Source organism: Onychostoma macrolepis, chromosome 17 (genome assembly GCF_012432095.1).
Source record: "Onychostoma macrolepis isolate SWU-2019 chromosome 17, ASM1243209v1, whole genome shotgun sequence".
NCBI lineage: Eukaryota > Metazoa > Chordata > Actinopteri > Cypriniformes > Cyprinidae > Onychostoma > Onychostoma macrolepis.
In genome coordinates, this window is record NC_081171.1 from 9,126,735 (window position 1) to 9,144,280 (window position 17,546).

The following is a 17,546-nucleotide window of genomic DNA, read 5'->3' on the forward strand; positions in this document are numbered from 1 at the left end:
TATCATTTTTAAGTTTAATGCATTTAAAAAAATAAAAATTTACCTTGCAGCATTAACAGGAAACCAAAACTAAGAATGATTAAAAATAAATAAATAAAACAATTTATATAATTGATAAACATATTAACCTTATTAACTAAACTCAAATTATATTACACATACAAAAACTAAACAAAATACTGAGTAGTTACAACAGCTACACTACATACATACACACACATATACATACATACACACATATATATATATATATATACACACACACACACACACACATATATATATATATATATATATATATATATATATATATATATATATATATATATGCATATACACACATACATATATACACATTATATATATATATATATACACACATACACAGATATATACATACATACATACATATATATATGCGCGCACGTGTGTGTAATTGGGGTAATGTAAATAAATAATACAAATAAAATTTCAAATATTACTAATGTTTTTTTATGCAATATCCCAAAATTCACATGCAAATACAAATACATGGATGGAACCCTGGCTACTACTAGATTAACTTTAGTGATTTCATATTTAGTACCATTTCTGGTTTAATTTTGTATTGTTTTTTTTTTTTCTTTCCCACCCAAATTTCCTTGAGAAAACACTACTATGCTTTTCTCCTCGAATGAATAATGTTCATTAAAAACACTTGCGCTGACCTGACACAGAGCATACAGAGACACATTATTCTTGCACAACATTAGGAGCGCAAGCTGCACCTAATCTACATATCCACACACTCACACAAAAACGATAAAGGAGTGAACGAGAGACAGAAGGAGAAAGTCAGAGAATTGGGGGGACTTTTATTGTGACACAGAGGCAGACGGATTATTCTCCGGCTGCACTGAGCCCAACGAGCCGTGACGGGTCCATCTCCAGTTCCCGACACACAAAACAACGACGTCTCAGATGCTTCTTACCTTGCAGCACACACACACATAAAAACCCCCAAACCTCCGCAAGCCAGTTGCGACCTGACTAGAATTACGTAATGTTGCAGCCAGTATGGCTGTCATACAGCAGGGAGGGATGGGGATTGTGAGAGAGAGAGAGAGAGAGAGAGAGAGAGAAATGGGAGGCGGGGAGGCAGTGAAGCAAGAAGTCAGACTGATCTATTAGAGCTAATAATTACAATAATAAAACTGTAAAGATGCAGTCATCACCCTAGAGGCGTCGGGTACAAGCGTAGCCCTCTCAAGGTCAGACGAGGGAGGGTCGCTCTTTAACGGTTACCTGCTCAGACTCCGGCTGAGTGATTACAGGTTTGAATTGTCCTTCTTGTTCAAGGTCATTCCGCCAGAATTGGGAAGTTTTGTGACCTTGACAATACCTGAAATACTAAAACGCAACGGGATTTGCGATTGCCACAGTGTGAGAATGCATTAAAAAGAATAGACTTTTAGATGTTCAGAAGAAGAAAACTTGCTAGGTTGTTGCTTAAAGGAATAGTTCACCCAAAAATTAAAATTACTCACCCTTAGGCCATCCAAGATGTAGAGGAGTTTGCTTCTTCATCAGAACAGATTTGTAGAAATTTAGCATTACATCACTTTTTTACAAATGGATCCTCTGCAGTGAATGGGTGCCGTCAGATTGACAGTTCAAACAGAGGATAAAAACATCACAATAATCCATCCATTATTGAGCAAGCGATGCTACATTTCTCCAAATGTGTTCCGATGAAGAAACAAACTCAAATCTTGGATAGCTTGGGGGTTAGTAAATGTTCATTTTGGGGTGAATTATTCGCACCGTATGGCTTGGGTACCTCCTTTAATGCAAGATTTTCTTTCTTTAATCTTAAAAATAAAGGTTCTTTATCGGCATCAATGATTCCATGAAGAACCTTTAACATCCATGGAATCTTTCCATTGCACAAAATGTTCTTTATATTGGAAAAAAAGGTTCTTTAGATTATTAAAATGTTCTTCAAGAAAAGGTTCTTAAGTTAAGAACCGTTCACTGATAGGTTTTTTGGGGAACCAAAAAAGGTTCTTCAATAGCATCACTGTGGAAACTCATTTTTGGATCCTTTATATTTAAGTGTATCGTTTCTCAGGTAAAATTATAATTTGAATGGCCTTGTTCCTGTGTAATGTGAGAAAACAGCCGGACACCAACACAAAACAATGAGACACGAGCTGATATATTACTTGAACAGGTCATCTTCAGAACAGAACAGAACAATTATCTCCACCGAAATTTAAATGCCTGTCAAAACATTTTTGAGAGGGAGCACTTTCAGGATGACTGCTCTGACGAGAGGCACAAAAGTGCTGACAGAAGAGGACGAGGGAGACCACAGCTTCTCTCATGTGACATTAACCCTGCTGACCCACAGTGACCGAGACTATTATTGAATAACAGCCTCTGTCTCTCACAAGGAGCAGCCTGCAATAATGACTTGAGAAAATGTGATTTGCATCATTAAAATGAAGATTTACAATTCATTTCCAGAATATTTCCAATTGAATATTCCAGAAATATGACATGAATGAAAAAACAAGTAGTTGCTGAAATTCCTAACTTCCTTACATCGCCCATTTGATGCCTATACTTTGTCAGACAGACAGAAAAACAAACCTCTTTCCCCAGGTCTTCTCGTATGACCTGCCTGATCTCCTCCATACTGCTCTGAGGTGCTCTGCTGTGCAGGATCTTCAGCGTGCTGGTGTACTCCTCAGGCAGGAGGTACTCCAGGGCTCCCAGGTGCTGCCCTACTTTAATGAAGGTGCCTCTGTTCGCACAGCACAAGTCCCGGAGCCTCTCTGCCGAACGCCTGTGAACCTGAAGAAAGAGAAACAAATCAAACAAATTAAAATTTATAAACTAGACCAACGAATTTACCAATGAAGTGCTAATTAAAATAATTTATAATAGCTCTCCTAATTCTTATTAATACACTACTACTGTTCAGAAGTTTTGGGCCATTACAATTTTTTAGGTTATAAATATTTTCTATTTTAAAAAATAATGTGCTTTTGAACTGTCTATTCATCAAAAATCCTGAAAAAATGTATCAAAGTCTCTAAAAAATTTTTTTTAAATTATATATTATATATTATATATATATATATATATATATATATATATATATATATATATATATATATATATATATATATATATATATATTAAGCATGGCACAACCGTTTTCAACATTTCAAAAGAAAGAAAAAAACATTTCTTGACCAGTAAGGATCATGTGACACTGACAGCAAGAAAATCTAGAAAAGACAATAAACACTGTTTATATTAATTAGCATATTAATTTGCTATTAATTAGAAAGGACAACATTAAAAAAACAACATAAAAGAAGCATATTGTGATAAGTAGCCTGAATCATTGCTACCAGTAAAAAATAAATAAAAAGGAACACACACACACACACACACACACACACAAAAGGTTCCCTCCCCATCATCTCATTTGTCTTAAATGCTGTTTAAATGGGACGTCAGTTTTACAGGGGTCTTTGTGCTGTCCCGTCCCAACACCAGCTGGTGGAGTTGATAGTACTCTTGGAGGGATGTCCCTTTGGGACCAGAGCAAATAAACTGCCGTGAAATGAGCTCTCTTAACCCTCTCACCCTGACAAAAGACAGTCTTTTGTGCTCCAAATGGGGCCGCATATGAGGCCGGTCGTCCGATTCGAATCATCCCTCAAAAGACAAAGTCCACACGCACCTAATTATACTGGGTGGGGAGTCTATATGCGTGTGTCATCGTGTGTGTGCAGGGATTAAACTGGGCTACAATGATCCGGAACAGAGTTCAGCATCAGATTCAAAAAAGAATTACAAATTATTGGTAGTCTTTATGAATTCCATTTCCTTTATGATCCAGTTTGATCCACTATACACGTGTCTCCTAATTCATTCACTGAAACAAAAACTTTCATTACAGTTTATTACAAGCTGCATTTATTTGATATACTTTAAAATATAATTTGTTCTTATGAAGCAAAGCGGAATTTTCATGAGCCATTTCTTCAGACTTCAGTGTCACATGATCAGAAATCAAAAGTGTATTTGTATTTCTTTTTTTTAAAGAAATTAATACTTTTATTCAGCAAAGATGTGTTAAATTTATCAAAAGTGATAGTAAAGACTTTCAATGTTAGAAAATATTTATATTTTGAATAAATGCTGTTCTTTTTAACTTTTTATTCATCAAAGAAAAAAGTATCACAGGTTGTAAAAAAAATATTAAGTAGCACAAACACTTCAACACTGACAATAATTTGGCATTTTAGAATGATTTCTGTAGGATCATGTGACATATATATATATATATATATATACACACATATATATACACAGTATATATCGAGGGTGAGAACCAGAAGGGCGTAAGTGACATTTTTGGTGAAAAGGATATATATATATATATATATATATATATATATATATATATATATATATATATATATATACAGTGGGGCAAAAAGTATTTAGTCAGCCACCAATTGTGCAAGTTCTCCCACTTAAAAAGATGAGAGAGGCCTGTAATTTTCATCATAGGTATACCTCAACTATGAGAGACAAAATGAGAAAAAAAAATCCTGAAAATCACATTGTAGGATTTTTAAAGAATTTATTTGCAAATTATGGTGGAAAATAAGTATTTGGTCAATAACAAAATTTCATCTCAATACTTTGTTATATACCCTTTGTTGGCAATGACAGAGGTCAAACGTTTTCTGTAAGCCTTCACAAGGTTTTCACACACTGTTGCTGGTATTTTGGCCCATTCCTCCATGCAGATCTCCTCTAGAGCAGTAATGTTTTGGGGCTGTTGCTGGGCAACACGGACTCCAAAGATTTTCGATGGGGTTGAGATCTGGAGACTGGCTAGGCCACTCCAGGACCTTGAAATGCTTCTTACGAAGCCACTCCTTCGTTGCCCGGGCGGTGTGTTTGGGATCATTGTCATGCTGAATGGAATGATCATTGTCCCTTGCTGATGGAAAGAGGTTTTCACTCAAAATCTCACGATACATGGCCCCATTCATTCTTTCGTTTACACGGATCAGTCGTCCTGGTCCCTTTGCAGAAAAACAGCCCCAAAGCATGATGTTTCCACCCCCATGCTTCACAGTAGGTATGGTGTTCTTTGGATGCAACTCAGCATTCTTTCTCCTCCAAACACGACAAGTATTTTGGTTTCATCTGACCATATGACATTCTCCCAATCCTCTTCTGGATCATCCAAATGCTCTCTAGCAAACTTCAGACGGGCCCGGACATTTACTGGCTTAAGCAGGGGGACACGTCTGGCACTGCAGGATTTGAGTCCCTGGCGGCGCAGTGTGTTACTGATGGTAGCCTTTGTTACTTTGGTCCCAGCTCTCTGCAGGTCATTCACTAGGTCCCCCCGTGTAGTTCTGGGATTTTTGCTCACAGTTCTAGTGATCATTTTGACCCCACGGGGTGAGATCTTGCGTGGAGCCCCAGATCGAGGGAGATTATCAGTGGTCTTGTATGTCTTCCATTTTCTAATAATTGCTCCCACAGTTGATTTCTTCACACCAAGCTGCTTACCTATTGCAGATTCAGTCTTCCCAGCCTGGTGCAGGTCTACAATTTTGTCTCTGGTGTCCTTTGACAGGTCTTTGGTCTTGGCAATGGTGGAGTTTGGAGTTGGACTGTTTGAGGTTGTGGACAGGTGTCTTTTATACTGATAACGAGTTCAAACAGATTCCATTAATACAGGTAACGAGTGGAGGACAGAGGAGCCGCTTACAGAAGAAGTTACAGGTCTGTGAGAGCCAGAAATCTTGCTTGTTTGTAGGTGACCAAATATTTATTTTACCGAGGAATTTACCAATGAATTCTTTAAAAATCCTACAATGTGATTTTCTGGATTTTTTCCCCTCATTTTGTCTCTCATAGTTGAGGTATACCTGTGATGAAAATTACAGGCCTCTCTCATCTTTTTAAGTGGGAGAACTTGCACAATTGGTGGCTGACTAAATACTTTTTTGCCCCACTGTATATATATATATATATATATCAAATGAAAGCTCTTAATGAACTCTTTCTACTGGCAAAAGTCATCCATGAGTATACAAATTTTTATTATAAACAATTGAAATCAATATACAAAGTCAGATCAAACTATGGTCAAATTTTAGTTTTGGCTCTCCTGTAAAGTTAGTGAAATGTCACTTACGCCTTCCTGGTTCTCACCCCTTGATATATTATACATACATACACACACACACACACACACACACACACACACACACACACACACACACACACACACATAAACACACACTCTTTTATTTGTTTTCATAATAATTAGATATATATTGTTACTGAACAGAAATATTATCAGGAAAATAAAAAATTATGGACAATTTATTAAGAGAATCTTTTTGCCCGTGTTATTTTTAGGTGTGTAAGAGTGAAACACTTAAATTATGATTATTATTATTATCACTATTATAAAAAAAATGAAAATGAAAATGTGGACCCCAGTTAGACCCCCGCTCTAATTAAATAAAATGCAACCAAATACCCAATTTCATTTTGTTTAATTTACAGGACAGCCAAAATCAAAATCATTCCACTAGACCAACAAATACCAATATATCCGTATAGGTGTACATTTCAGTTTTGATCGATTGTTTGGTTTTATGTAAATATATATGTTTGTTAGTATATTTTTTAGATGGAGGAGGGGTCATGTCATAGTTTATGTCGCCTAGGCACCACAATCACCATAAATTTTAGGGTTCCTCCACCTCCAAAATTTTAGTTTAACCCCAGTGTATGTTTTTCTTGACAGTTTCCTCAGGCAACACCCCCTCAGGTCCAAAAAATTTCTATGGATGGAGGTGATATTTCTGACAGGATGTCGAGGGGAGAGTAAACACACTTCTGTCAGGCAGGATTTGCTGTTAATCCTCACATGCAGTGGATGGGAGATTTAAAGGTTGTCCTATGGGCATTTTCTGCAGCACTGTTCGAGCTCTGCGTCGGGCTGGCCGGCTTGGCGGCACGCACAAAACCCCATTTTCCGTGCCCGAAGAAGCCAATAGGATGTGACAGCTCGGAGATAATTACGAGGGTGATGAGAAGACACTTTATTTCAGCGGATACAAAACATGTGGTTCTCGCCTTCCCAGCCCAGAGCCCAAACAGGCTTTTGATGGTAAGGATGTGTCGAGGAGAAAGGCAGGGCTAATAACAGACGAAGGAGGCAGTAATAACAGTCATGATCTCCGCCTGCTCATCTTCAACACCTTCTATACTGGATCTGTGGAACCAATAAAGCAAAGTGGGGGGACGGCAGCAAGGGAAAAAGGATAAGAAGAGGAGGTCTACCCTTTTTTATTCTTTGCTGGCTAATCCCCCAGGGAGAGAAATCTGTGCCACCTGCCATCTTACAGTCCTGGCACTTGTAGACGCTACTGGCAGGCAGTCAGACTTCCTCCATTTCTCTCACTATTCCAACTCCGCCTTTCTCCCAGCCACCCGCGGCTACTGCAATCGCATGGCCAGTCCACTAGGGGCAACCTGGACGAACGTGTTGGATTTTTACAGGGTGTGAAAGGGAAGCCACTCTGGGATTGGTTGGTTTGCAGCTGCACTCGTGCACCGAGCCTCTGTGGCCTGCAGCTGGCCGATCCATAGCTTTTAAAGAAAAAAAAAAAATCTATTATTAGGATCCTTAAACATCTTGTTTTCAGGCCTCCATCCTGAATGTCTGCGCATTTTTACAGGCTAACTTTCAAAACTGTACAGAAAAGGAAATCCAGGCAGAAAGGGACCCGTTTCTCCAGAAAAAAATATTTATAAAAAGGGCAGCATTTACCGCAGCAATTTACCGCGAGCCAGCGGAGAGCGAAATAACACAAGAGCGCTCTTTGTATCTGATGAGGTGTCAATCATGTCTTCCATCAAGGCAATGCTGAAGAGTCTTTTGTCACAGGAGTTGTTCAGCAAACACAAGTGTGACAGCCAATCAAGTCCTCACCGCAGCACAGGGAGGCGCAGGAGAAGCCCTCCACATGTTCAAGACAGACAAACTCAGCAGAAAGCGCTGATTTTACGTGGGCAGGGGAGAGAGAAAGAGCTAGATATAGATGAAAAGATCACACACACGGAAGAACGGACACGCAAAGCTTTAGCTATGAACTTTGGCAAACTAAAGGCACCTGACCAAGAAGACTACTGGAGTATTCTGGGGGTACAAAATGTTCCCTGTTGGAACTTGTTGGTTATATCATTCAGTAAAGAGATTTCAACCTTTAAGACTGTAGAAATGAGCATAAACAAGGAGAAAGTGAAACACTACAACTTAAATCAAACCTATTAAACACTAACCCTTAAAAACTAGAGATTATTAATCAGCAGCTATTTGCCTATTTTTAGATAAACATCGTTATTTTTTTTTAAACTCAACTATTTAGTTTACAATGTTTTTTTGATATAATTTCTATAAATATTATCCCTAAAATGATGAACAAAACTGGGTCACACTTTATTTTAAGGTCCGATTCTGGTTATTAACAGACCATTAACTATGACTTTTGCCTCAATAATCTCCTAATTTGCTGCTTATTAATAGTAAGGTTGTTGTTAAATATAGGTATTTTTTAGGATTAGGGATGTAGAATATAGTCACGTAGAATAAATGCTTTATAAGTACTAATAAACAGCCAGCATCTTAATAACAGGCATGCTAATAAGCAACTTATTATATAAGTCCCTATACTAAAGTGTAAATTGAGATTAAATTTTAAATAAAATGATTTAATTAAAATAATCAAAACAAGTTAATTTCTTAACATAAAATATAAAGACAAATATAGATTATTTAATCTATATAACTGAGACAGCAAGTTTTAAAACTTTAAAAGAGAATTATGTATTAAAAGTTTAGTATTAGGGTTTAGTATTAACAGAACTTGAAAATAATAAAACAGCAATATGAAGAACAGTATCAAATATAACAAAGAATATATCAAATGTAGCCAACGGCCTTAGGGCGTATCTTTCATATATTTTCATACTGACATCGCCATCAGTCATTAAAAAACCCATTTTGGTCAACCACTGGGATCATTTGGCTGACTGGTCTGATACTATTGACATTACAAAATCTGAAAAATGCCCCTTAAGAAATAAGTCAGATGAACCCGAAACAAGCCAGATCATTTGCTTCCATAAGACTAGTCGATTCTGAAAACGGGTTGTTCTGAATATCCCTAAATGAAACATCACGCTTCACTTTTGGCGTGTACAGTCTGTCACCGCTGCTCTGTGGAGGCAACGAGGCCCTGTGCAATTAATACCCAAGTAGAGCAATTCCCACTACCTCCCCATCACCTCCTCTACTGTTCTCTTCCTCCTCCCCAAAAGCCCTCCCTCTATCCCTCTCTCTCTTCCAGCAACCCTTTCATCCGTGGACAGAGCGGCACAAAGCCGGAGCTCTGACAACTCTCGTAATTGCCACAGACATTAATGACATATTTCAGCAGCAGGCAGAAGCCATTAGATGGCCTTTGAAAAATGCTTTGTAGGACCATCATCAGAGCATGTTATTGCCAGGGGACTAATGGGGAGGCAGCAGAGGTTCCTCTTATGCTATCCCTGCTCTCACTGTGCACAAAACACCAAAGAATAATGATCAGTCTCACATCAAAGGAAACATGAATTAGCAATACTGTCACAAGCTTGACACGCTAAGACGAACTGTTAACCTCAGCGCATCAATACGGCAAAAGTGCCAGGTCAAATCGGCATCAAGTATAAATAAGTAAAAATATATTTAAAAATCAATAGTTTATCACATAATTTAAAATATCACTGCTAATTAAATTTTATGGAACTAAAAGTTGATTGCTCAGCATTAATAAACACAAATACAAATAAACAAATAAATGCATAAATGCATGCACAAATAAGATATGCATGCTAAATATAAAAACTAAAATGCATAAATGAAAAAATAATAAATCAAAAATCCATAAATTTAAAAAAAGCAAAAATAAATCAATAAATCCAAGCATAGCAAATTACAACATGCACTCCAAACAATCTAAAGGCTATTAGTGTGAAACAAACACTGGCATAAATATTCCAGACACTCTAATTATAGACAGAACAATGTTTCTTGGTCTCAGGGTCTATAAAATTCTCTTTATGGACAGAGTGTCACTGAACTGAAATTATACGTCCATCTCTTTATTATTGAACGTAGTAGAGTAAATGTGGTACATGAAACTAGACACAATTTTTTTTTTTAATTCAAAAGTTCTTGGTGTTAAAAAAGCATTTATTAAAAAAAAAAAAAGAAAAATGCATGATTTTTAATCATTGCAATTATGCTGAATAATTTTTAATACAAATCCATAAATAATTCTAGTGCTGGAGACACTAATGAAAGATAGGGTGAACAAGGTGCAGAGAAAATAGTATTTCTGAATAGAAATTAGCTTGTAACACGTTGATGACATTACCCTTATAAACAAAAGTTAATTATAAGAGCTTTTCTTAAATAGGTAGCAATATGTTAAGCTAATATGCTTAGCTAACAGCTTGCAAATCGAAGGGCACAAAGGAGTGTGTTAAGGTTTAAAACAACCATTTTTGGCATTTTTTTTCCATTTGGTGATGTTAGTGGCACATTAGGCTATATGCAAAAAACATATTGTGCAACCGTTGAGCGCTACTAGCAAGTTCCGTTAGATAACTACTTGAAAGTGAATAAAAACATCCCATATCATGTAATAATATCACCTCAGAGACATCAGACTGATATGGTGTTACAGCTAGCTGAACCACTCATTTTAAGTGAGAGTCTCATTGACTTTTTTCTCATATAACAAACATGTTTTGGGGGTAAAAGTGCTAATCAATGACCTCTAAAATGCTGGAGTCAAGTATTACAGCCCTATTGATCACGTAACCAAAGAATCACACCTCCAGACAGCTTTAAACCTGAAGACCACAAAACCTTATAACCTTAAAACTTATAAGCATATTCTGACAGTAATAATGCTGTGTCCACTTATTTCTCTCTTACTTGTTTAATAAAGTGAGTTCATGTATATGAAAGGTCTACATGAAGGAAAGCCACAAAAAGACGACTCGCTCTTCTGTGATCACTGTCGTTTGAGGTGAAAAGACGCTCTGTGCACTTCTATCATTACACAGCGGCTTAGTCAGTCACTCCTATTGTAAGCAAAGTGGACCGACATGCGTTCACAGAAATTGCATGTACTATTGCCAGGCAATTATTGCTTTACATTGTGACTTCATGAATAACTCTGAGGGAGCGGGCAATTTAGCGGCTGCCCAATCTCAGAAAATTCCCAGCAGTCAATAAATGCAGACTAGACCATTAAAAAGCCCCTCTTATTCATCGTTCCCCCCACCTCTGCGAGCAGCACCTACTGCCGCCCATCTCAGTTTGAAATTGCCTGGCCAGATGGAGGGCTGTGGGGTCTGTTTGGCTAGCTCCTGGCGCTACCAACAAATTAACATACAGTAATGAATTGCTTGAGTAGAACAGAGATGCACTTAGCCCTTTAGTGGTGATGCCGTCGAACAAATGGAAGTGTATCTCATTGGTGACAGACCTAAAACAAACAAACCTTCATGGATTACTCTGCCCTTACAATTTACACATCTGCTTCGTGCAACGTGCTGTTAAACACAAGATTGTGTGTCCATCGCCTCCGTTCAGTCTCAATGCGAGTGCTAGAAATATCGGCAGGGATTATTCTATAGCCTCTTAACTTTGGTAAGGTCTTCCTGTTTTCCATACCTAAATTTACGGCCATGCTGTGAAGCCCCTTTTGCAACTTCTGAAAGGAGTCTTTTTCTGTCTGGTGGGTTTTCAATAGATTCAGATGAGCTTGCTATTATTCGAGACAAGCAACAGTGATTCTTTAATCATGAGGTTAACATTTGCCCAAATCCACCAGAAGAAAGATTAACCCTGATTAAAAGGATAAGATGAGGTTAAAGGTCAACATCTGAAATAAATACAAAGCACCTGCGATGCTAGCAAAGGGCTTTGTTTATTAGGCTAGTGATATGCATATAAACTTTAACCACCCATTTTTTCCATATTTTATGTCCAAAATATTTAATAGCCTGAGTGAAAACAGATTTCAGATGCTGAATCTTGGGTTTCAATACTTTCAAATGGCATACTGGTCGTGAAGACAGATTAACAGTTTGACAGGAAAGAAACGTCTAATTCCAGACTGAAAAGATTGTTTGCATTACAAATTGGGCTTCAAAACAATTAATCATGATTAATCATATTCAAAATAAAGGTTTATATTTACATACTTTGTGTGCACTGTGTATATTTATTATGTATATAAAAAATTCTCACGCACACATACATGTTAAGGAAAATATGTTAGATGTATATATAAAATATTTATATATAATATAAATTATATACAAGTATATATATGTGCAGCCCTAATTATAACTGTATTTTCTGACATTTCACCCCACAGTCCTATTATCTTAATTATGATTCATTATATTTATAAATCATGTTTAAAAATTATTCATATTGCTTTATAATACATACATTTTAAAAATGTAGATTGTACTGAGAAAAATACAGAAATACATTTTTTTGATTAGCAAATTAAAATTAGTACATAATGTGTAATCTTGAATACAAATTCATATAAAATGGTCCTAAAAACTTGAATTTGTCTTCTTTATGCAAGTAAAAAAAAATGTTGTATTATTTACTGCATTTGATCTTGGCGGTGAAATGTGACGAACTCTTAAACGATCAATTTATACATCAATATAAATGATATATTTTCTTAAATTCTCCTTCAAAGGCTCACATTCCTTAGAATAAAGTATTGATCATCAAAAGCATGCAACCTAAAACAGACATCATAACCTGACAGCAGCTGAGAAATGTTCACAGCTACCACATGCTACCAAAGCCCTCAAGAATAACATGCCAGATGCATTGCATTCAATTAATAAAAGCAGACATCCCAGATTACATCTGCAGCAATAGAGGTTAAATTATGCAATCCCACACTTCATTACCGAATGCTCTTTGAGCCAAATCAATACTCTGTCATATTAGCTTCCCTTTCTCCTCTTATTCAGGATGTGAAACTTAATGCTGACGTGTTTCTTTGTTTATTTATTAATTTATTTAGACTCAATTAAACATTTAACAGTGCTACTCTACTTTATCAGTTTTTGTCTCCCCACCACCCCATCATCCACAGATCATGTGGGAAGTCTGAAAGCTAGAAGCTGGAAGGTCGGTGAAGTGCACATTACTAATACAGTGATGCAATAAGCTATTTGAAAATCAGGAGACATGCCACAATCAGTGTGAAAGCTTGTCAGAGGACCTTCACTTTGATTGCATTAGTTCATGAGACACATGAGCCCCTATATAGGGCCAACTACTGCTTTAAAAGAGTGATAAATAAGGTAATCGCAGTAAAGCGCATGTTAAAACATCAGTTTTGTTGCTAATGCAAAAGCTTAAGAAATCTGAACCAATTTGACTTTTAAATGCATCATTTTATACATTGAATAATTGCAAACTGCAAAAGGAAACTAATGCAAAAGTAATGAAAAAAGTTTCCATAAAAATGTCTGGTCTGCCATGTACAAACAAACAAATATATCTCAAACTCATGCTATTGGTTGAGTCAAAAACGCACAAAGTTTTGGAATCATAGACAATTTCACTTATTAATCTCTTTAAAAGAGCAAAAAGCTATGATTATGAAACAAAACCCACAATATCCATGCACAAACATACCAGGCAATCATTTTCAACACTAGTTTTCACTGAGTTTCAGTGCTGGATCTGAAAACTTCATTTGAAGCTGTGGCTATTTATTACTAGCTTTGCTGTGATAAGAATGCAATTTGCATTTTAGAATATGAGAGAGACGATTATCAGAAGTGAGAACTCAACAGAAGAATTGAGACAGAGGCTAAAGCATGCTAATGTGCTGGCCGCAAATTCATTACTGCAGCCATTTCATGCACTGGTGGAGCCCAAGCAGCGTCTGATTTACTGTTCTCCTCGGAGAGACGGCACACCATTTCGTACCTCCTCAAATCTCCACTGCTCACAGAGGAGACCAGAGACGCCATCTTTTTTCCCAATGCTAGATATCATTTAATATCAGACCTGCAAGTAAACCCATCTTTAAATGAGATGATGTTTGAAGGATTACAGTGTGTTCAAGAAAATTCCATTTGTAATTTGAATTTTAAACAGTTCCAGTATCTTTCCCAGCATAAAAGGCAATGACCAATAAACAAACAGGTACAAAGGTTCACAAATAATTGTGGAAGGAGAAAAAACACCAAAGCAAAACAAAATAAAATATTAAATGACTAAACTAAAACAAAAGCAAACTAAATATAAAACTAAACTCAAACAAAAACACATAACAAAAAAAACACACCACCAAACAACTAAACTAAACAAAACAAATACAAAATCTTTTGAAATTGTGTAGGACTTATTTACCAAATATATTAACAGTATATGTACAATCGGCTAAGAACTCTAAAAAATATTATAAGTATTAAAACTATCCAAAAAAGAGAAACAATAAATAAATAAATAAATAAATAATAAAAATAAATCCACAGTATGAGGGACTGTATCTAATTCTGAAAAATGTATTTCAATATATCTGAGTAAACAGTGGTCTATTTTAGCTGTCAGCCTTAGGCTATAATCATCCGTACGTTCACTGGAGGTGCCAAGGTTGCCAAATATGACATCCAAGCTGAAATACAATTTCTTTACTTTTCTTTTTTCTTGATATTGCTGGTCTGTGTTAATCAGCAGCATGTCCTTCTCATTTAAAACACGTAGAACTCCAAAGATGCAGAAAGCAATCACAAACTTACACAAGCACAGAAAAACAGTAAATGAGTCTTAGACAAATTAGTCACGTATCAAACACGTTCATGTATGTCTAAAAGAAGAAGTGATTGAAAACAGCGATTATTAGGTTTCATGTGGACTTCCATAAGAGGCATTCCATGAACTATCACTGTTGGGCCCTTGAGAAGTCACTTAACTCAAGGTTATTCCAGGTGGATCCTAAAATAAACATTGTATATACTAGACAAAGCATCTGCGAAACACCTAGGCCTGCTTATTAAAGAATTCTAGTGTCCAGTAATGGTGACAAAACATTTACATACAATGGAACGGTTTTGGATCGTGCGATCTTTTGCCATGTGACAGTACACAAAATGTGAGCTGCTCATGTACCTTCCATGCAATTATTACATTGATACAAGCAAACTCAGTACCACAGTACATGGAATATTTCAAGCTTCAGGCATCAATCGCACCTTAGCAGTGTTTCAGAGGGTGAGAATCTGTTAATAAGCATCAGCAGAGTTCTCAAATAAAACTTTTCACTAATTATTACACCCCATAACTATAACAACCCAAAACAAGAAAGGAAGACAAACAACTGTGAAATACATTCACTTCAATCCAAGATTCCTTTCCGGATTAACTACTCAGCAAACCTATTTTTAAAAGAGCCAAGTGTGTCGTACTTTACACCAATTAAATCACAACATACAATAACACAAATTTTATCAAATAAACATTTCATTTTCTAAAATGTGTTTCTCATACAATTGCACACACACAGTGCTGGAACTGAAACTTTTAAACTCAATAACACTAGTAAATAATTTTATTCGCAAATTTGAGTTAAATTACACTACTGTTTGGGGATTGTAAGATATTTGTTTGTGTTTGTCGCTTATGGCTACCAAGGCTGTACATATTTGACCAAAAATACAGAGAAATATTATTACAATTTAAACTAACTGTATTCTGTTGTAATATATTTTAAAATAGAAATTAATTCATTTGATGACAAAGCTGAATATTTAGCAGGAATTAATCCAGTCTTCAGTGTCACGAGATCTCTCAGAAATCATTCTAATATGCTGATTTGATGCACAAGAAACATTTATTATTGTCAGTGCTTAATATTTCTGTGGAAACTCATTTTTTTCAGGATTTTTTTATGAATAGAAAGCTCAAAAGTACAGCATTTATTTGATTTTTTTGTAATTAATATTAAAGTCTTTACTGTGACTTTTGACTAATTTAATGCATCGTTGCTGAATAAATGTATTAATTTCTTTCAAAATGGAAAACAAAAAACCTTACTGACCCCAAACTTTTGAATGGTAATGCAAGTTACAGGTACATTTTTAATATACAGTAAAATTTACATTGTTTAAAATGTAGAGCAAAACATAGTTTTGTTTGTTATTACACTTTGGCATTTTACATTTCAAGAAAGAAACATTTGCATGCGTATTTCACCACCTTGCAAAATCTTTTCATTTGCAGTGTGCTCAAAAGCAACAAATTCTACCTAAAAATGCAAACAGTACAAAAACATTTAGCTGTCCGTGCTTCTGCTGGTCAGCGCAGATTGTCTACCGCCAAGAAGCAGTAATGGACCTTTAAAAGACTCCTGCTTTTTCACATCACGAGAGACCGCCATTAATTAATGTAGAGTGAAGCTAAAAGCCAGTAACTACAATGAGTGCTTTCTCCCTCCATTGCAGCTAATTATCTGGCTTTTTTCTAAAAGCTTTGAGATAATAAATTCCAAGAGTGTAGATGGATGTGCAGACCAGGCTTTTCTATCGTCCACAGTGACTGGCAGCGTACATACATATGCTACAACTACAGCTTCCAAATATCCTATAGTCCATGCGATTTACAGTGGACCACTTATAGAAACCATGTAAGGAGCCGATAAGGAACAGAGATCGAGCCGGCCGGGAACATCAGGCAATTTAGCTTTCAGCCATGTGTAATTTTCATGTATGGCCCCACTATGCTTCAGTAGTCTAGAGCCCATTTGTGCAGTGAAACATACCCTGCCACGATTGTTTCGCTCTTCCAGAGACTCCAAACCTGTCCAGAAGAGCCAGATCACATGACAAAGCATCTAGACGTCCATTAGGGCTGCAATAAAATTGTCAAGCAGAACTATTGATGGTACGACATCCAAATTGTGATACAGATCTAAATGACCACGATATTATTATCCACCTAGAAAACTAAATTGCTATGCAAGCTTATCATTACCTCTCATGTTTCAAGTTTATTTGTCACTTGAGACATATACAAGAATACACTGGAATGAAATAATGTCCCTCCAGGTCCATTTTATACACAAGAAAAAACATCTTTAGGATACATTCTACTTGCATGGTTTCGAACTTACACAATGCTTTAAAATACTTCTGTGCCTTGCGTAGAAGCAATTCATGAAAAAATGGGTGTTATTTTGTGTTTTTGTGACACTTTTCCACTGTTTGACGCCATTACCGATTTGCTTTCCTCTTAGCAATTTGGTATCAACCACATTAGGCGAAGAGGGACTGCTAAATTACACTTAAAATGGCTAAACTGTAAACAAAACAAAAGTCTGGCTCATTTTCAAACA

The 17,546-nt window shown here is 36.3% G+C and overlaps 1 protein-coding gene across 2 annotated transcripts in view; it reads right to left on the bottom strand.

Moving 5' to 3' along the window:
• adck1 (aarF domain containing kinase 1) overlaps positions 1–17,546 on the bottom strand; it is a 119,351-nt gene that overhangs the window by 77,738 nt on the left and 24,067 nt on the right. For both annotated transcript variants that reach the window (XM_058749203.1, XM_058749202.1), the window contains one exon: positions 2,635–2,838. In XM_058749203.1, coding sequence (XP_058605186.1) covers positions 2,635–2,838 — 204 coding nt within the window. The remainder of the gene's footprint in view (positions 1–2,634; positions 2,839–17,546) is intronic.